The sequence below is a fragment of the Erythrolamprus reginae genome, chromosome 7 (assembly GCF_031021105.1).
Source record: "Erythrolamprus reginae isolate rEryReg1 chromosome 7, rEryReg1.hap1, whole genome shotgun sequence".
Taxonomy (NCBI): Eukaryota; Metazoa; Chordata; class Lepidosauria; order Squamata; family Dipsadidae; genus Erythrolamprus; species Erythrolamprus reginae.
This window is the reverse complement of record NC_091956.1, coordinates 53994525-54016823: the sequence shown is the minus strand read 5'-3', so window position 1 is coordinate 54016823 and position 22299 is coordinate 53994525. Positions and strand designations below refer to the sequence as shown.

At 37.3% G+C, this 22299-nt stretch overlaps 1 protein-coding gene across 6 annotated transcripts in view; it reads left to right on the top strand.

The window, feature by feature from the left end:
* FAT1 (FAT atypical cadherin 1) overlaps positions 1-22299 on the top strand; it is a 152012-nt gene that overhangs the window by 77020 nt on the left and 52693 nt on the right. For 5 of the 6 annotated variants that reach the window (XM_070757585.1, XM_070757586.1, XM_070757588.1 and 2 more), the window contains exons 4-9: positions 1990-2051; positions 10287-10616; positions 12272-12482; positions 14916-15055; positions 18749-19024; positions 20040-20250. In XM_070757585.1, the coding sequence (XP_070613686.1) occupies positions 1990-2051; positions 10287-10616; positions 12272-12482; positions 14916-15055; positions 18749-19024; positions 20040-20250 (1230 nt within the window). Of the gene's footprint in view, positions 1-1989; positions 2052-10286; positions 10617-12271; positions 12483-14915; positions 15056-18748; positions 19025-20039; positions 20251-22299 lie in introns of those variants that run through there. The other variant, XM_070757590.1, reaches the window with a different exon arrangement.

Sequence of the window (22299 nt, the reverse complement as noted above, 5' to 3'; positions counted from 1 at the left end):
TTGGACTTTTACTTGGAACTTTCCACTGTTCTAAGAACAAAGTCTCATGAATGTGTGTACACACATATGTATTACAAAGAGTTAAGAACTAATTGATTTTAAAATTTATATTTAAATGTTGCCATCTCTAAATTGGTATATGGTCATACTCTATAGAATGCATTCTTGCCTTGGATAAGGTTACCAACCAATTGCACGTTAACATGTTTCAAAGTTAATTAAATTGCACTACTTAGTAGCAACAATTATATTGTTCCTGGGGACAAATAACTAAATAATAATCCATCCCGAATGTTTCAATGTTTTTGGTTAGTTTGACTATCCTCAGTCAAACCATCATAAACTTTTCTACTTTTCTACAAAAACTTTAAGAAACATATTATTGTCATATTTCAGTTAATTTAAAAAGTAATAAGGTTCATAATTTGCTAGTTTTGTTTCCAAAGTGTTATCTTTCATGTCACTTTAGTGGACATGGAGAAAAACATTGAAAGAAAATAAAATTTATATTCAGTTAAAGCAGTTCATGATTCTAGGATTAGATGCAGTCCCCAAAGGTCTAAAATGTTTACTTTTGACAAATAGGAATCGTGATTTCACTATTTTTAGGAACCAAATGATATCCTCATATCTTTAAAGAATCCTAATTTTTCCATTTAATCATGAAACTAAGATGCTTTTATAATATTTTAGTATTATATTTGCCAGTGCAATCTTGCCCGTATTAAAAATACATTTAAAGTGTAACTGAAAGATTGGTCACTTTAGTCAAAGAACACAAAGGCAGTCTTAAATTTGATATTGCAATTATTCCAGAAAATGTTGGGAAAATATGGAGTTTATTCCATTTTAAGGCACAGAACAAATACAGAAATTTATTTATTTATTAAATTTATGTAGCACCCATCTCGCTGTTTGGGATCTCCAGGTGGCTAACTCTATAAATTATCAAAAGAGATAAAAATGCATTTTTATATTTTCTATACTTGTTCCTGACCCATTATTTATATTTAAACAGACACTACAATCCTGGTCTATGACTGACATTGGCCATTTCTTACCAACAAAAATGAAAGAAAACTGTATAAATTTCTTAAATATCAATTACACAGTTTGGTCCAACACGTTTGTGGGTTCCAGCTCCCATTAGCCAAGGAATATTGGTTGGCAGGAAGTAGGAGTCATTCCTTCTATGCTTAGCCTCTGTCTCTGGAACATTCTCCCTTCAAAGTTGAGGATGACTTTACTCTGGTGGCTTTTTGTAAGACCTTGAATATATGGCATTATGCCCACACTTCAGTTCTGATGATTTTTTTTTCTTAGCTGCCATATATATTTCATCGTGCACTATATTGTAACTTGGTTAAAAAATTGTTAAGAGCTATGGTGGCACAGTAGTTAGAACACCGTATTACAAGCTAATTCACTGCTGACTGCCAGGAGTTTGATTCTGACTGGCTCAACATTGAATCAGCCTTCCATCCTTCCAAAACGTGCACTTCCATCGCAATGCAAACCAGTGGGGAGGTAAGTAGAACCCACCCCTGGCTGGCTTAATAGGTTGACAGCAGTTTTCCAGGAAGAAGAGAGCACATTCCAGAAAGGAGAGGGAGACGAAGTAACACAACCCTGAGCTGGCTAGTAGACAGAGCATAATAATAAGGATAGCCACTCCCTAGAATCTTCCAGGTTTCTGGCAAGTTTCTGTTTGCTATGTGTAAGCAAATAAAGAACTGAACTCTGGCTGAATTCTTTAGTAGTGGTTTTCTCTTACTCTGCCATTAGCATTAAGACTTTCTTGCTTATTATCACAGCATCGAATATGTCAGGAATGGATCAAATATGAAATAGGCTTAGAAAATACATATACACAGACTAATGCAATATTTTTGTAACAAAATTAGATTATAAAATTGAAGTTGACGATATTCTCTTTTTCTTCTCATACCAATAATGTTTAATGAATTTATTTTATGTATATATTTACAGGTCTAATTACAACAACTTCAAGAAAGCTTGACCGAGAACAACAAGCAGAACATATATTAGAGGTAAATTCTTAGTACACTTCTACGAAAAATAATTCTGCTTATGGGAGAAGGGGGAGATATTTTGCACAATACAATGCCTCCTAAATATTTCTTCCTTTTTCCTGCTCTTTCCTCTGCAATGCAGTGAGGGTGTACCAAGAAGGAATCCATACATTTCTAAGCCCTAAGTCTCCCTCTTTAGTCTTTGGGAGGAAAAATTGGGCTAAACTGTCCCTACGTGACTGCCGAGGGGAAGGGAGGAGTTTTGTTTTTTACAAGGCAACTTTCCATCCTCAAGCCTCCAATTATATGTATTGCAGTCTTAATTATCTGTTTATCTGTTCATTCCTTTTGGCACACCAATATCCTTGTTCAAGGCGCTCACCCAGCTGAAGTCAGTTTTGTGAGGTTGAAATTTAGAAATGGAAATCAGCTTCCATTTCTTTCATGCAAACTGGGTATGATCTGAGTATTTGTTTCCTATTATTATGCTTCAGTGTGTCCATTTATACTTGGAACAGGAGAGCCTGCCATTGCAGTGATCCCAGTAAAACCTCCTGCAAATTCAATTACTCTCGTGAAACAGCAATCCAGCGTTGAACTTTTATTATATTTTACATTAAACAAATGCATTGTGTGCCATTCTTGAGTCAATTGTTCTAGAGCCATGACAATTCTGACAATTCGATGAAGGCCTCTCAGTAAGCTGTTTGCAGGCCTGATCAGCAAGAGATTAATGTTGCAATTCATCAAATATATTTGGTTGTCGTCTTTCTCTTTTTTTATTTTTCACAGTAGTTGTACAGAGTAAAAGCTATACTGATATAGGAGCTGGGGCAAATGTGTGAGATTGATCCAAAACGTAAAAGGGATATCAAAGAAAAAAAGTATAATAAAATAAACAAATCTATTAAAAGGGTATATAATTTCCCTTGGGAAGTTTAAAGACAAAATTGCACTTGCCATCCGGGGGCACTTTAAAATTTGTCACAATATGTTAATTTAGAAATGTTACATATGTAGCATTCCCCAGCCTGGAACCTTTTAGGTGTATTTATTTAGCTTTTATTGAATATCATCATAACATTTCTGGACATTAAAGTTTTGACTGTAGAATAATAATAATAATAATAATTTATTAGATTTGTATCCCGCTCCTCTCCGAAGACTCGGGGCGGCTCACAACAAACGATAAAACAATATATATAGGCACAAATCTAATATTAAGAAAAAACTAGAAACCCTATCATAATTAAAAAACCAAACAGCACATACATACCAAACATAAATTATAATAAGCCTGGGGGAAAGGTGTCTCAAATACCCCATGCCTGGCGGTATAAGTGGGTCTTAAGTAGTTTACGGAAGACAAGGAGGGTGGGAGCAGTTCTAATCTCTGGGGGGAGTTGATTCCAGAGGGCTGGGGCCGCCACAGAGAAGGCTCTTCCCCTGGGCCAGACATTGTTTAGTCGACGGGAACCGGAGAAGGCCAACTCTGTGGGACCTTATTGGCCACTGGGATTCGTGCGATAGCAGGCGGTTCTGGAGGTATTCTGTTCCAATGCCATGTAGGGCTTTAAATGTCATGACCAACACTTTGAATTGTGACCGGAAACTGATCGGCAGCCAATGCAGGCCACGGAGTGTTGTAGATACGTGGGCGAATCTGGGAAGCCCCACAATGGCTCTCGCGGCTGCGTTCTGCACGATCTGAAGTTTCTGAACACTTTTCAAAGGTAGCCCCATGTAGAGAGCGTTGCAGTAATCGAACCTCGAGGTGATGAGGGCATGAGTGATTGTGAGCCATGACTCCCTGTCCAAATAGGGCCGCAACTGGTGCACCAGGCGAACCTGGGCAAACGCCCTCCTTGCCACAGCCGAAAGATGATGTTCCAATGTCAGATGTGGATCGAGGAGGATGCCCAAGTTGCGCACCCTCTCTGAGGGGGTCAATAGTTTCCCCCCCCCCCAGGGTAATGGACGGACAGATGGAATTGTCCTTGGGAGGCAATACCCACAGCCACTCCGTCTTGTCTGGGTTGAGTTTGAGTTTGTTGACACCCATCCAGTCCCCAACAGCCTCCAGGCCCTGGCACATCACTTCCACTGCTTCGTTGACTGGACATGGGGTGGAGATGTACAACTGAGTATCATCCGCATATTGATGATACCTCACCCCATGTCCTAGCAAGTTTATTTTTTTATTTACTATTAACATTTATCCTGTCTTTTACATCTGTTTCCATTGAAACCAAGATATCCTATTTATATTTTCTTAGGTTATAAACTAATCTTTATATAGCATCTTTTAAATCCAGTAAGTACATATGTGTTATAATTGCATTCATTGTTTCTTGGAATACACGATTTCTCTGTATAGTAGTATCTAAGCATTTTGTCTCAGAGACTATGGCAGCTGCATTCAGTGGTCATGCTTGTAGTTAGAACTGCATTGGACTGCAATTGTAAGTAAAAGTATGATTAACTGCACTGGATTCCTTTAACAATATTTGTTGTTGTTGTACAAGTGTTTTGGCATTCTTGCTGTTTGGTGGAACCACCTTAGCCAGTTGCTTCTTGATGTTTTTCAAAGTTTCTGAGTGTTAGTAATAATGTCTTCAAAGCCCTGCTCAGCCATAAAATCTATAGGTGGTCTTGGATGAGGAATGTTCATTCTGTTTATTATTTTCAAAAGAAATATGTTTGGAGTGTGGATCAAATTCAGCCCTGAAGATATTTGGGAAAGGTGTGGTAGAAATACAATAGAGTTGAGTAGCAACATAGTAGGTGAATTTAGCAGAGAATCTTTACTTCAACATTATTTCTCCATTCCTTTTTTCTCATTTGTTCATGAAGACATACAGTATCCTTTTTCTTTCTCACAGAAGTAGTCCTGACAAAGAATTTTGTTCTCCAGCGTAAGTTTGGTACATTTTTACTTCCCTTTCAATTGCTTATAAGTACAGATATATTTTCTGTTGCAAATTCAGTCTGATATGTCCCACTGTTGGTTCTAAAATAAATCAGAATCTTAAGTTATTTTATTCATGAGAATGAAATACAGTGTTCCCTCGATTTTCGCGGGGGTTGTGTTCCGAGACCGCCCGCGAAAGTCGAATTTCCGCAAAGTAGAGATGCGGAAGTAAATACACCATTTTTGGCTGTGGACAGTATCACAAGCCTTCCCTTAACACTTTAAACCCCTAAACTGCAATTTCCCATTCCCTTAGCAACCATTTAGATTATTACTCACCATATTTATTTATTAAAGTTTATTTAAAAAAATATTTATTAAAGGCGGAAGAAAGTTTGGCGATGACATAACATCATCGGGCAGGAAAAATTGTGGTATAGGGAAAAAACTCACAAAGTAGTTTTTAATTAATATTTTTGAAAAACCGTTGTATAGACTTTTCGCGAAGTTTGAATCCGCGAAAACCGAGGGACCACTGTACCATTCTATCCGTCTCACTTGTTCCCTTTAGTCATCCATCTATTCTTGAGAATTGAGATTTTGTAGAGAAATTTAGAAAGTGGTACAGAGAGCTACAGGGGGTAGAGTGTGACAAAGATTTCACAAACTCTACACAGTCCTGCCTTTGATTTAGTAAGCAGTAAAAACACATTTTAAAAAAGCAATAGGGAACTTAAAAATCTACTACAGTGGTATTTTTCATTTTATACATCCAACACCATTGTTTTGCAAGTTCTGGATCTATGAATGTAAAGAATGCAGATATAGACACAGAACAAATGGAACAGTCCATGGCAGCAGTACTACCTAACGTAGCCAATCTAACCAAATGCATTAACATTGAAATAATCAGAATCATGTACCTCATTAATGTTTGTCTCACTACTTACTTTCGGTTTTATGGACAAATATTGTATATCAGCAAAACACTCTCAGGACTCATCCAATGCAGGGTTTAGATCAGTAGTTCCCAATGTGGGGCCCATGTCCCACAGGGAGACAATTTGATTTTCAATGGGGGCAATTGGAGCCTTGTTTAAACCAAGTTAATGGCCTTTTAGGCTTCCTCTGCATGTGTAGAGTTTGGGTGGAACATGGCCAAAAAATGTTGGGAACCAATGGTCTAAATCAGTGTTTTTCAACCAGTGTGCCGTGAAGCGAAGAGCAAAAAGTTGCAACACTGGAAGCTGAGCTTCCTTCTTCACACCTTCCTCCTTCGCCTTCCTTCGTCACTTTCCTTCTTTGTGGCAGGTGAGCTTTGTGGCCCGGTGGGAGGGCACCGGCAGCAGGAGCAGTAGGGCTGGCAGCAGCGGTACTGAGAAGTAGCTGCGGGGTGGCGGCTGCGAGCGGAAGCTCCAGGGCCGAGGCCCTGGCAGCTGCAGGGCCCTGCCCGGCTGGAGCTTCCCTGGCTGTGATGGCAAGTGAGCTTTGGAGCCCGGTGGGAGGGCGCCAGCAGCAGCAGCAGCACCAGGCAGTAGCCGCGGGATGGCAGCTGCGAGCAAGAACTCCAGGGCAGAGGCATTGGCAGCTGCAGTGCCCACCCAGCTGGAGTTTTCCTTTGTGGTGCCGGCAAGTGAGCTTTGGGGCCTGGCAGGAGGGCACCAGCAATGGGAGCAGGAGGGCGCCGGCAGTAGCGGCACCGGGCAGTAGCCACGGGGTGGCAGGGTGGCACCGGGCAGTAGCCATGGGGTGGCGGGGCGGCTGCGAGCGGGAGCTCCAAGGCGGAGGCACTGACAGTGGCAGCTGGACACCATACATACTGATGTTGTAATGGGCATGGGGCTGGCACTGGCCCACTGGCTGGGCCAGGATGGAGGTGCCAGCCCCGCACCCATGCCCAGCGCAGCGCCAGCATGTATGCGTCCAGCAACAGGTCCAGCTGCCCTCTTCGGTGCCTCCATCCTGGAGCTCCCACTCTCAGCCTACCGCCCTGATGCCGCCCCGTGGCTAATGTCCAATGTTGCTGTTGCCAGCATTGTGTATGAGAGAGAGAGAGAAGGAAAGCGAGAGAGAAAGAGAGAGAGAGAGAGAGAAATGAGAGAAAAAGGGGGAGAAAAAAGAGAAATTAGAAAATGATTGAGGCAGAGAATGAGAGGGAAAAGAGAGAAACAAAAGAGAGAGAGAGAAGTGACTCTTGATTTAAAGCATATGATAAAAAGCACCCAAAGAATAAGAGAGAGAAAGCCCCAGCACTCACCTGTTTTTGGAAATAGTTCAAGAGTGTGTGTGTACACACACACACACACACACACACAAGGAGGGGAGGAGACAGAGATGGAAAAAGAGAGGAGAATGTCTTTGGTTGGTGGTGTGCCCCAGGATTTTGTAAATGTAAAAAATGTGCCACGGCTCAAAAAAGGTTGAAAATCACTGGTCTAAATATTATGCTTTGCAGCAGATACAACCAAAAGTATGGATCAGAAATGTACCTAACATCTTTATATTAATAAAAAAGAAAAGTTTAATCACTAATGAAAGATAGTTCAGTTATGAAAATTCTGTACTCTGCCTGCAAGGAACATATTTTTTTTAAAAAACCCACAAAAGCTACATTCATATAAATAAGCATGCGATGATGATATGGTTGATTCAATCTTTTTCCATCCCATCATAGAGGTCACAGTTTTAGTACAGTTCCATAGGGCAGTGATGGAGAACCTTTTTTGGTTCGCGTGCCAAAAGTGTGTGTGGGGGGGGAATGCTAGCATATGTGCATGTACCAACATCCCTTCCTTCCCCCCTCACATGTGCACCCCCCGCACTGTTCCCCACGTATGCGCACAGGCCTTTTTGAAGCCCGGTATGCAGTGGTGGGTTCATACCGATGTGATCCAGAAAGCCGTACTGGTATAAACCCACTGATTTTTGGCAATGTTTTTTCTCCGTGTCTCCGTGTCAGAAGAAGCCCTCTTACCACCCTCCTCGTATTAATGCTGACCTTTAACTTCATCCAAAGCACAGCTGAGGGCTTCTTCCACATAGAGACACTGGAAAAACCAATCCCCCCAAATCAGTGGCTTCATACTGGTACAGCTCTACTCACCCATCCCCATTGCTGTTAGGTTAAAAAAAATGCTCAAATGCGCAAACCAGAAGCGCATTTTTCCAAACTTCCGGTTTGTCCATTGGGGATTTTTTTGCCTCCAGAGCTTCAGGGAAGCTTGAAGGAAAGGAGGAGGAGGAAACAGCCTTTCCAAAGGCCAAAAATCATCTGGCTAACGCATGCATGTGCGCTGGAGCTGAAACATAGGAAAGTCTCACGTGCCCTCCCATATGGCTCCACATGCCACCTGTGGCACACGTGTCACAGGTTCACCACCACAGATAGGATTTTTTCACATGAAATTAACACTTTGTGTATATAGTTATGATCATAAGTTTACATACCCTACCAGAATTTATGATTACCTAGTTGTTCTGTCGGGCTCTCTGGTAGACCTCTCCCAAAAATTCACAGGTACAAATTTCAGACACACACACGTTTGAAAATTCAAAACAATGTTCTTTATAATGAAAAGTCACTTAAACTAAGCCCTCTTTTGGTATAGCAAAGAGCACTGGTCTCCAAACAAACTGGTAATTTGTACAAGTCCCTTATCAGTTCTGTGATACTTAGCTTGCAGCTGTGAGGCAATTCACAGTCCTTCTTTCACAAAGTGAAACACACTTTGCTCTGGTTTAGTTTCAAAGCGGGGAAAACTCAGCACACAAAAGGTCAAAGTCAGTAAAGCAGTCACGAAACACAACGATCAGATAATCCTCCACAATGGCCAAACCCACAGGCTGCTATTTATAGCAGCGTCACTAATTACCATAGCCCCACCCAACCACAGGTGGCCTCATTTTCTTTGATAATAATCTCTCAGTTATTGTTGCCTATGCATTGCTCTCCACATGCATGGCTGTATCATTAACTCTTGTTCTGAATCCAAGGAGGAGCTAGATAATTGATCTCCTTCTGAGCTGCCTGCCACACTCTCCTCCTCCCTGTCACTCATGTCTTCTTGGTCAGAGGAGCCTTCATCAGCAGATTCCACCGGGGGCAAAACAGGTCTGTGGCATGTGGATGTCTCCCCCACATCCACAGTCCTTGGGGCAGGAGCTGGGCCAGAGCTAACCACAACACCTAGCCATATTTCAGAGAATATGAATATGACTTTTCATCATAGGCCTTGTTGACTCTTCTCCAAATGTAATGTTTATGGTTGTGGCCAAAAAAAATCAATTTTGATCTCAACATTCCAAATGACTTTGTGCCAGAAGGTTTGAGTCTTGTCTCTGTGCTGTTTGGCATATTGTAAACAGGATACTTTGTGGCATTTGCGTAGTAATGGCTTTCTTCTGGGGACTCCACCATGCAGACCATCTTTCTTCAGGGCATTCTTATTGTGCATCTTGCAACAGCCACACCACATGTTTTCAGAGTGTCCTGTATTTTACCTAAAGTTATTTGTGGGTTTTTATTTGCATTGTGAAAAATTTGCCTGGCAGTTGTGGCTAAAAGTTTAGTTGATCTACCTGATTGTGGTTTGGTTTCAACAGAACCCAAACTTCTTAATTAGAGTTTGAGCACTGTTGATTGGCATTCTCAATTTGGCTCCATCAAGTCAGATAGATGTTAGATAGGCCTAGGCATAGTATCTTCCAACTAGCAGCCCTACTGCACGAAATATACTTCTCCATGAGATCTGTTAGGCCTCTATCTTTCTAGATGGCTTTCTCCTAAACTTTAGGATAGGATGAAACTGATCCCCAATAATTGTGACTTTTTAAATATATTCATACTATTTTAGAGGTTATTTTTTGTTGATTCTTTTGTGTTGTTGTTCTTGAACTGCCTAAGATGTGGCACATAAGATGGTAGGTCTATAAATACATGCACCATTTTAAAAATGCTTTTTTCTTAGCTGTTTCCAGCTCCAGCACCATCCTGCTTTGTTAAACAACATATTTTGAACATTAGAACTATTCTTAATATTAGCTCTATCTAAGGACAGTATTTAATTATTTTCCAAGTGCTTGCAGTAAAGTGACTCATGTTTTCCATTTTGATACATAGGCAGTTATGAATGCTTAAGAGGTTGATTTAATCTAGGCTTATATTAGAATTTGTTGGAAAGATAGTTACATTTTTATCCGCTTTTCAAAATATTTAGACATTACAGCTGGAAACCATATTTAAGGTTCTACAGTAAGAAAAATAGAGGGGGAGTCACAGTCTGCTTTGATTTGTAACAAAGAAGAAACATTTATTTTTGTGAATTGTTTTATTGTCCAATTAGGTAACTGTGACAGATAATGGTACACCAGCAGAATCAACCCTTACCCGTGTCATTGTGAAAATTTTAGATGAAAATGATAATCGACCTCAATTCTTGCAAAAATTTTATCAAATCAAACTGCCCGAGCGTGAAAAACCAGAGAGAGAAAGAACAGCAAGAAAAGAACCAATCTACCGTGTGGTAGCTGCGGACAAAGACGAAGGTCCCAATGCAGAAATATCTTACAAAATTGAAGAGGGCAATGAGCATGGAAAATTTTTTATTGACCCAATAACTGGTGTTGTCTCATCTAAGAAATATTTTGGAGCTGGAGAATATGACATTCTTACAGTAAGTTTGGATTTCAATTAAATAACCTTGCATGCTATCAGTGCTTTTGCATTTTTATGCAATTTTTAGATCTTATTTGGAAAATACTTTTACTTTTTCAAAATATAAAAGAGATGTGTCTTCTCTTTTTTTATGCAAAGTAAAATTAAAATGTTTGTGTAACATTTTAGTAACCAAATGTTTTTTAAAGAGTACAGTCATACGTCGTCTTACGAACCTAATTGGTTCCAGGGGGAGGTTCGTAAGACGAAAGGTTCGTAAGACAAAACATTGTTTCCCATAGGAAACAATGTAAAGTCAATTAATCCGTGCAACCAAAAAAAACCCCGCAAAAAAAACGCTGCCGCCCAGCTGTCACCTTTTAAAACAGCCTGGGGGCTTCTCAGCAACCTCCCGAACGCCGAACGCCAAACCCGAACTTCCAGGTTCGGCGTTTGGGAGGTCGCCGAGAAGCCCCCAGGCTGTTTTAAAAGGTGACAGCCGGGCGGCAGGGCTTCCCAGCAGTCTCCAAACGCCGAACACGGAAGTTTGGGTTTGGTGTTCAGCTTCAGGAAGCTGCTGGGAAGCCGCCCGGCTGTTTTAAAAGGTGACAGCCGGGCTGGGGGGCTTCCCAGCAACCTCCCGAACTTTTGCCGAACTTCCGGGTTCGGGGTTCGGGAGGTTGTTGGGAAGCCCCCCAGCCTGGCTGTCACCTTTTAAAACAGCCGGACGGCTTCCCAGCAGCTTCCCGAAGCCGAACGCCAAACCCGAACTTCCGCGTTCGGCGTTCGGAGACTGCTGGGAAGCCGCGCGGCTGTTTTAAAATGTGACAGCCAGGCTGGGGGGCTTCCCAGCAACCTCCCGAACCCGGAAGTTCGGCAAAAGTTCGGGGTTCGGGAGGTTGCTGGGAAGCCCCCCAGCCCAGCTGTGACCTTTTAAAACAGCCGGGCGGCTTCCCAGCAGCTTCCCGAAGCCGAACGCCAAACCTGAACTTCGGCGTTCGGAGACTGCTGGGAAGCCGCGCGGCTGTTTTAAAAGGTGACAGCCGGGCTGGGGGGCTTCCCAGCAACCTCCCGAACCGAACCCGGGGTTCAGAAAAATTTTGCCTCTTCTTACGAACTTTTTTCGAGTTACGAACCGGCGTTCGGGAGGCTGCTGGGAAGCCCCGCCGCCCGGCTGTCACCTTTTAAAACAGCCACGCGGCTTCCCAGCAGTCTCTGAACGCCGGTTCGTAACTCGAAAAAAGTTCGTAAGAAGAGGCAAAATTTTTCTGAACCCCAGGTTCATATCACGAGTTGTTCGTAAGACGAGGGGTTCATATCTTGAGGCACCACTGTATTCCCTTAACTAAAATTCAGACATTCATTTTGCAAGTAGTTGTGCTACCCTGCTTCTACATACATACAGTCTCCATTTTATACATTTTTATACCTTTTATACGGATAACATTATGCAGTTTACTCTAATATAGCTTAGAATAAATATTCTTAAAGTCAATACATGTTTAAAAATGTTTCAGTTGGATTGTATTGAAAGTTCTCTTGCAGCTACAATACTTACTGGTTCTTGACCTTTCCTGATTGTGAGCTTGGTTATTTTAGTCCAATATTTTCTATGTTGTATGTAATTTATTTTCCTTCAATCATTTAAAATTGCTAATGCTCTTATATTCTTAGATCAAGGCTGTGGATAATGGCCGTCCACAAAAGTCATCAACAGCCCGTCTTCATATAGAATGGATCTCAAAACCCACTCCATCTTCTGAACCCATTTCTTTTGAAGAATCGTTTTTTTCTTTTACAGTCATGGAAAGTGACCCAGTAGCTCACATGATTGGTGTAATAGTTGTAGAGCCACTGGGTTCTCAACTCTGGTTTGATATTACAGGTAAGAGAATTTTAGAATTTTTCATTATGACTTCTTGAATATTTCAATTAGAGGTGTCAAACTCATAGCCTGAAGGCCAGATTCATCACGCGCTGGCCACGCCCACCCCTGGTTTAACGAAGAGGAGAAAATTGTGATACGTCACATGACAACAACATGACAATGTGAGTTTGACACTCCTGATTCAGTAGGTACAAAATGAAAAGAAATCTTGGAAGGATTTAATTAAATATATGCTGCCGATGAGTGAACAGAATATGATTTTTCCCCAGTTTTTTTATAAATAAAATAATCCAACGTTCTATGTTCCAGTACGAAAAATAATTATACTCTCTAATTTAATAGCTAGATTCAGTTTAATAAAAAGGGATAATTATGGGCAGTATTTTGAATGGATTATTAAACAGCTGAATTAGCCACATCAGTCATAAAGATTTTGGTTCCCTTCATCCCCATCTGGAAAAGGATGCAAAACTATTTTCTGAATATCATTCAAAGAATGCTTCACATTTCCTTCCCAAGAAAGTAATTGTCAGCCTGAAGACTTTGTTGCAATTTTAGTTCAGTTTCAGTTTATTAGGTGCACACCATTTATTAAGAGTAGAACAGGTCAGAATGCTAGGGTTGCACTCTATGATATCCAGTTATTTTAGATAAAGGCTAGTTGGAGTAATTGATCTATGTCTAAATGAACCGGGGTGGCACAGCAGGTAGAGTGCTGTATTGCAGGCCACTGAAGCTGACTGTAGATCTGAAGGTCAGCGGTTCAAATCTCATCACCGGCTCAAGGTTGACTCAGCCTTCCATCCTTCCAAGGTGGGTAAAATGAGGACCCGGATTGTGGGGGCAATAGCCTAGATCTGTTAAGAAAGTGCTATTGCTAACATGTTGTAAGCCGCCCTGAGTCTAAGGAGAAGGGCGGCATAAAAATCAATCAATCAAACAAACAAACAAACAAATAAATAAATAAGTCTGCTTGTTCCTAGCTGAAAGGGAATTGTGAAAATTCCTATTTGCATGAAATGCTGCTATTGTGTAGATAATAAAAGGTACTGGTTGGGATCCCGCAGTTATTCAAGTTTCTTGACTGTTACTGCCATGCATGAATCAAATTGATTAACATTTTCTGTATTATTTTTATTTTTATTTTCCTTTCTTTTTGGCTGCATCAGATGACAAAGTTGCTAGTGAAGTTTTTTACATCTTTCCCATGGCTTGTATAACAGAAGGTATCTGCTTATATCACATAATTGTGGATCAGATTATGAGATCCAGAGTAAAAAAACCCATTCTGATACCGAATATTTTATATCAGTCCACAGCTTTCTAGTTCATAATAATTGCCCATGGTTGTGTCTGTTACTTTATCACCTCTAGTGCAATGTGTAATGTAATTCCCCCTAAGCAATGCAGAGAAAGAGTATGATGTGCTGCTGTAGCCCTGCTTATGTTTTGCAGCAGTTAGAAGCTTTATCCTGCTTTTAGAGTTGGCAATGTAGAAATCCAGTAGCATTTGTAATGAGGCAATAACCTTCCCCATTATTACGAATGGTTGTAAACGTGCAGGCGATTAGATGCCTTTAACATCTCTCAAGCTTCTTTACAACTATATATACGTGTGTGTGTTTGGAAGAAATGTCAATGTAATTATGAAAGAAATACAGCTCAAGAATGAATGGCAACATCTGTTTTTAAATTATTTTAAAATATTTTAAAAATATTTTATATTTTAAAAGTATAAAGAATATGCACCATGGAAGTAAGATAATTTTGAGGGAGCATCCCTAGTGACTTGGTTATAAATACAGTAATATGATTTCTTATTTAGAAATATTTTATCTAAAATTGAGAATCAATAAAATTGGGTGAGCAAGAAGTATTTATTACAGCTAATTCAGATTTGTTTTAATCATTATCATAATGTTAAATATAGTACCATTTCAGTGTTGCTGCAGAGTGGATTCCATTCATAATAAATCTACCATAGTCAGAATTAATTTAAGGAAAAGAAAAGGGTGGCTGGAATCTTGTCTTTACCTTTGTTTTTGCTCAGAAGCCTTTGAAAGAATTCTACTAGTAAAAATATAGCATGGTGAATCAGTTCTATTGAATTTTTAATACTAAATGCATAGTTTTGAATGAAATAGAAATTTCAAATGGCTAGTCCTCTTTTATTCCAGTAAGATTATCAGTTGGGTGCTTCAAACTTGTTGTTTTTTTTTTAAAAAAATGTGATTAAAACAGTGGAGCAGGGTGTGAGCAACTATGGCCCTTTAAGCCCCGTGGACTTAAACTTCCATAGAGTTGAAATCCATAGGTCTTAAAGGAACTATAGTTGCCTATCCTATTCTTCACATTAGAACAAACAATATTTCCATGTTACAAGAAAACTGGATTTTATGAACTTACTTCTTGTGCAATTTCTTGGAGCAGGTGGCAACTCTGACAGCCGCTTTGATGTGGACAAGGGCACAGGAACAATAGTTATCGCTAAACCTCTTGATGCAGAACAGAAATCAAATTACAATTTGACAGTAGAAGCAACAGATGGAACTAGGACTATTAGTACGCAGGTAACAGAATTTCTAATGAACTGTTTACAGAAATCTGTCTGTGTGTGCGTGCGTGTGTGTTCATTTGTTCTTGGTGTCCCCTGTTAGAATTACAGAAAGCAATTTTATTTGAAAAGGAAAGAGTTTTCTATATAAATATAATACAAAAGCTCTAAAGTTTCCATAATTCTAGGGAGAAGATTCTGTACTTTGTGTCACCTTTAAAATCAGACAGTGTTCTACCAATTGCACAATAAATGAAAACCAGAAAATATTACATAGACACAAATTCAGTGAACATAATCATTTGTGTAGTGAAATAATCTTGTTTTGATGTCTGGTTTAATGCTGGTCTTAAAAGTAATAATGACAGATTAGGTTTCTTGCTACTAGATATTCCCCTACAAAAATTTACATCTGTTTATACGTCTTAATTGTATACACTAGTATTATTTATGTTTGCATATGGAGGTATTTAAATTAAAATCTGAAATAAAACAACAATAGATGTTTATATGTGAATTATTCCAATGATTAAAGACTTCCTGTTTATTTTGGTGTCAACATAAAATGGCTGTGAATATAACTATTCTGTTGAAACCACATGAAACAGCTTTCACATGACAACAATTCTCCATGCAACTTGGCACCAGAATTTTGAGGGAGACAGTATGAGACAAAAGCAATTTGAATAAACTTAACTGTGGCATGAAATGATTAAAGAACAAATTCAGTTTAAAGATTAGAAAGTAGAAGATAAAAGACAATTATTATCAGTACTGCTTGTACTTTGAAATAGCTGGACCAACTTCTTTCTTGTACCCTTGAAAAGAGGAGAAAGAGAAGTTATGTGTGTGGTATGATGAACATGAATAAAGAGAAAGTTTTCCCCCTTTATCTAAAAACATGGTTATCCAATATAATTAACTGGTTTTGGACGATTGGAAAGGACATTGACATAGCTTATTGTTAAACTGTGTAATATGCTGCCAGAAGATGTGCTGATCAACATCAACTGAAGGAGATCTGAAAGGTTTATTAGATACCAATTGTTGAGAATTTAGACGATGACTTATTAACAGAATGAGATAAAGAATGCCATTATATACAAATCCTAGAGAACACAGAGTCATTGTCATTATGGCAGACATTGTTGAGATTTGTTGAAAGGATAGATTTGGTTCTTTGTCAAAACAGCATCTCTGTCTCTAATTTTTGTCATAATTAGAATCAAATATTGACCATGTCCTCCATAAAATAATAGTTCACTTTAAGAAAAACTTTTTTGGTTGTGGTGGTCATGATGGATTTTCCAATTATTTGTTTTGATAAAAATATATAGATCATTTTTTAAAAGTTTTTTTAAATTTGTCAACAAAGGAACAGATCACTTTAGTGATAAAAGCTTATCTGAATTTTCATATTTCTTCCTTAAAAGAATTAACTGAACTGTGGTTACAGGAATTTAACACTACTATGTAAAGGAAATAGAACTGTGCTTATTTAATAAGCGGCAAAGTTTCCAACTAGTCTAGACATGTTCATTGCCTAAGGCAATTTTCCCAACCTTCTCTTAATTGAAGAATTCAAGTCTTTAAAATTCTAAGAGAAAGCTTTGAAGTGTTGTTTTTTTATTGTGATATTATATCATACCATTATCCATTATGTTATTTATTATATTATTTTATTGTTCATCCAGGGATATCCTGAGGATTATCGGTTTTATTCAAAATTATGAAAGCAACATTGCATTGTGGGGGGGGGCACACTTTGACCTATTTGTGCATGCATGTAACATCACATTAGGATCACAAGCAATAGGGGAGAAACTTAAGTCATGGTGTTCCACTTCATCATTCCCATGCCTCTCATAGATTTATCTATTATACAAGTAGTCCTCTACTTACAACTGTTAGTTTGATGATAATTCAAAATTAAAACAGGAACTGAAAAAAAATGACTTATAACCGTTTTAAGACTGTTGCAGGATCAACATGGTCACGTGATCCAAATTTCAGTTTTTGGCAATTGGAATGTATTTATGACAGTTGCAGTGTCCTGGGTCATGTGATCACTTTTTGCAACTTGCTTGCAGATAAAGTCAATAGGGAAGCCAGATTTATTTAACAACTATGTTACTAGCTTAACAACTGTGTGATTCACATAACAAAGAATGACAAGAAAAATGATAAAATTGGGCAAAATTCACTTAACATCTGTCTTGCTTAGCAAGGGAAACTTTGGGCTCAATTGTGGTCATAGGTTGAGGACTATCTGTTGTTGTTGTTATTAAAGAATTTTAAGAAAATAATAACAATGAAAGATCCTATGGAAAAAAATTAACCTGAAATTTAACTGGGGTGAGCATCTGTGAAATATTTGATGAAGTTATCTAAATATTGAATGGAATGCTGTTCCTGCTATAGTTTCAGATGATCTTTGTCACTTTTTGGTATCCTAGAAACTAATATACGTACGTACGTACATACATACGTACGTACATACATATATAGAAGATTTTCTTCCTTCCTTTCTCTCTCTCTCTCTCTCTCTCTCTCTCTCTCTCTCTCTGTATCACAGAAGTGTTAGTTACTGTAGTTTTACATGTTTGATTCTTTTTTTCTGTTACATCCTTTAACTTCCTATAAAGTAACTTATTCATTTACAACAGTTAGAATTGTTGGATTAGACAGCAGTTAGATGTATTAGATTTATACTTTTGATTTATTTCTAGTTGCTTAGTTTTATACTTTCTGTTGCCATTGCTTTTTATATTATAATATTTATATCACTCTATTATATTCTGTACATCATACTATACATAGTATCCATGTTAATTATATTTTTACATTGTAGTGATTCTTTTGTTTCAATAATTCTATGTTGCAGTATTTTTTTTCATCAACTAAGCTGTTCATGTTTAGATGGTTGTAAATTGTCATTATATAATGTAACTGAATGCTAACTTAATGACTGAAGTAGAGATTGATGCTACATACATGTAATAAAGAAAATATTTAATATATATTAAATATTATTTAACACTCCCTAATAAAGGAGTGTTAAAGTTAATTAATAAATAAAAAATTGGAAGAAGCAAGCACACATAGTATAAGGATTTGTTTTGATCTACCTTATAGGAAAATTGTTATTAATTGTAAAAACAGGCATGACCATTTTAATCAATATATATTTTACAAACAGTCTTGATATGTTGCTTTCTTAGTCCTAAAATTTTGAACTGGTAAAATAATACAAATATTCTCACTTTTATATGAAAGTAAATTACTGTTCTAAATTATATAATCATTTGAATTATATAATTCCACCTAGAATCATTGGATTGAGGTAGTCTATAATTTCTGCTAATTTGATAAACTTAGTAAATATGATATATTATAGTAGATATTACTGAAAAGGTCTGACACATGTTAATAATATTATATTTTCTAAAAAGACCAGTCCATCCCAAAGATAATTGTGTTGTTTAGAGGACAAAATAAGAATTTCATAGATTATGCTCATTGAAATTTTCTAATGTGGTGGACAATTTTTTCCCCTTTCCAACAGACTGACTTGATCATCTCTAATATGTATTTTTTCATATTGTCCTCTGTAGCTTGTTTGTAGCATTATTTTCTGATTTCCTGTGGGGTTTCATATTTGTGTTATAATGTTGTTGCTGCCATGTTTTATTTTTGCATGTCATTTCAGGTGTACATTAACATAATAGATACAAATGATCACAGACCAGAATTTTCTCTGTTAGAATACCAAGTCGTTATAGCAGAAGACATATTGCCAGAGACAGAAATTTTGCAAGTCAGTGCCACAGACAGAGATGAGAAGAATAAACTAATTTATACTATGCAAAGCAGCATGGATCCTACCAGCCTTAGGAAATTTCGGCTTGATCCTGTAACTGGCTCACTTTATACTGTTGAAAAGTTGGATCATGAAGTCATACATCAGCATGTTCTCACAGTCATGGTAAAGAACCATTATTGTGCTTTTTCTTTAGCTGAAGTGTTAAACTTTGCAAACAGTATGTGGATACAAATCTGAAAAACAAATAATTAAACGTCTGGCTTTTCAGTAAAACAGAGTACCATTCATAAGCAGAAATGAAATGACTGCAGGTCAGCTACCTCTTATACATAGCACATGCCTTAACCATTTACTTGTTTTTGCTTAGGAAAGATTTGTGGTATATGTAAGCTGGAAACAGTGAAGCCTTATTTCCCTAACTTTTAGAATAGCTTCCCTTTCCAATACATTCATTAGCTCTCATCCAAACCACAATTCAATTTAACTATGGACTGTAAATTAAAAATTCATTTGTTGAAATGTTAATTCTTCTGTCATACAAGTGGACTTTGGCAACCTGTTAACTCAAAATCCACGAGACGCTGGCTTTAAAATAAAATATTCAAATTATAGGCCTGCCAATTCACTACAGCAATTCTGGGGAAATAACATGGGTGGTTTTACTGTAGAACTGACCTATTTTATAAGAGTTTTGTAAACTTTATTTACATGACGTATTTGAAAGATCAAAAAACTTCAAAACACTATAAAAGCTGTTTAATATTTTGTTCCCTCGTTTCTGTTTTGTTCTTGTTTGGAAGGCATTTCACTTTGAATATTCTCAAAGAAAGGACCAATTAAAAATAAGTGCTTAACTATTATTACTCCTTTTCCCCATTTTAATTCCTATTTCTTCCTTGTCTAATCTAACTAAGGAGATTTATTTAGAAAAGCCATCTATAACATGTAATATGCTTGTGAATTGTACATAATGTTAAAAATAATTATCTCACAAAAGAAGTAGATGAAACAATAATATTTATTCCCTTACATTGTGTTTATTTGTATTGAGCAAAACCATTTCTGTAGGATGTAGGTTTCAGAATTTGTTTACAATAAAATTGCATGTAAAAATTGAGTTTCTGCTGATTTTGATAAAATAATGTGCTAATTGTTAACAGTGTGCTAATTATTTTAGGTACGAGATCAAGATGTTCCAGTCAAGCGCAACTTTGCTAAAATCATCATTAATGTTAGCGATACAAATGATCATGCTCCATATTTCACCAGTTCTTCTTATGAAGGCCAAGTATATGAGTCAGCAGCTGTTGGGTCCATGGTGGTTCAAGTTACAGCATTAGATAAGGATAAAGGGGAAAATGCAGAAATCATATACTCCATACAATCAGGTAAATTCCAATATTTTCAATATGTTGTAAAGATTAAAATGTAGTAATATAAAAATATCCACAGTATACGATATGCAAATGTCATAACCTATGATATGCAAATGTCAAGACCTACATTATTCAAAATAGTGCAAAGTTTACTTTCAAAGATATTTGATTTAGACTGAATTTATTTCTTTGTTTGAATTATTTATATAGTGTGAAGCAGAACAGCATCCCCTCCCAAAGAAGAAAAATCCTCGGATTATGAACCATTAAAATTAAGTTTTAATTTATTTTAATTTATTTTAAATTTAGTTGAGTAATGGTTCAGTTATTTTAAAAGTTTTAAAAAATCACAATCCGTATGTTATCTGGAATATGCTACACTAAAAGCAGCAAGGAAAATAGAAATTTCTGTTTCTAGGATCCAAAATGATGGTGAAATACAGCTGCTACTTTAAAAGGAAGTTCCATAAATCAAGAGGCATTTCTGAAAATGATCAGTGTATCTATAATCATATAGTTTTCCATTTACAAAATGATGGCTTCTGGTGCAATAGATTTCCAACCAGACCCTTACAGTGCAGAAAGTTATATGAAGGTTATATAAAGAGAATGTTCTGCTTTTATTTAAATATAGTTAGAACCCCACATTTGAGTTTATGTTGTAATCTATCATTTAATGTTGTAATCTATCATATGAAACATAGCATCCTATGTTGTATGCAAATATTTTATTTCTTTTTTTCTTTTTTTATTTGTTTTGTCAAGTACATATTGGTAGTATACAAAGATATAACAATGGTTATATGCAAAGATATAACTATGGTTATATGCAAAGATATAACAATGAGTTGTCTCGAGAAGAGAGGCATAGAAATCTAATAAATAAATGAATGAATGAATGATACTAGTAAGAGAGAAACTTTAGGACAGGCAATGGGAGGCACTTATGGTGCACTTTGTCTAGAAGAAAGGACATTCTTTTGAAATGAAAACTCTTAACTGGTCAAATGTCTGTTTTCCAGCTTGCTTGTCACCCACTCTTTCGATTCTTTCCTCATAAATTCTTCTTCCTTATATATCCAGAGAACATTGTGGGAGGAAATGTTAAAACTTTCTCAACATTGTTTTTTCTGGTATATTCAGCAACTTTACAGCTAAAGCATGAGGGCAAACATTTTAGGCATATGAAATGAACATTCCTTAAATGCTTGTAATGGTTTAAAGGATTAGAAATGGGATATTCTAAGAATGGCACTCTGTTTATGAGTTTCAGTAATAAAAAGGATAATATCAACAGCCTACCCAAATACATAATTTAAACATGCTAATAAAATCAGACATTATGAAGTCGTGGATTTAAAATTGATTGCTACATTCTGTAATTAAAGTATTAGGAAAAATATTTGCTGTCTTAATTTTGGGGAATTTCCTAGGTAGCGTGATATGCCAGAGTATTTTCTGCCATTCAGAAAAGCCTATTTGTTCCTCTTTTTATTCAGCAGTCAGAATAAAACTGCCTTTTCTCAAAGTAAAAATTTTAATACGGAGCCTCAAGTCTATACATTTTAATTGGGAGTAATTTAGCTAAAAATGTTTTAATTAAGCCACTGAAGTGTTATTAGATTTTAAAATAATGACATAAAAGGACTGTTAATGAACTACTAATTAATCTTCAAATGAGGCTTGATCAAAGGATGTTTGACTACAATTTACAGGTTGGGTATTTATGAAGAAATCAGTTTTGAAAATGTGACCATAAAAATTAACCTCTCTCCTCCCAAAATATTCTAGATTATTATGGACTTAGAAAAGCAGGGTCAGAGAGCTCTATCCATCAGCAGCCCACTACATTCCTATTCTACACATGGGGGCACAGGCCTTTCCAGTGCTTATAGCCCACATGATTTCTTCTCCTGACTGCATACAATTCCAGGCACTTGCAGAATTCAGTTCCTTTGATGGCTACCAACTGGTAGCTTATATGCAAGACTCATTCTAAGTTTTTTGTTTTACTTCAGCATAAAATTCCATGGCATTTAAAGGACACTGTGCTTTATATTA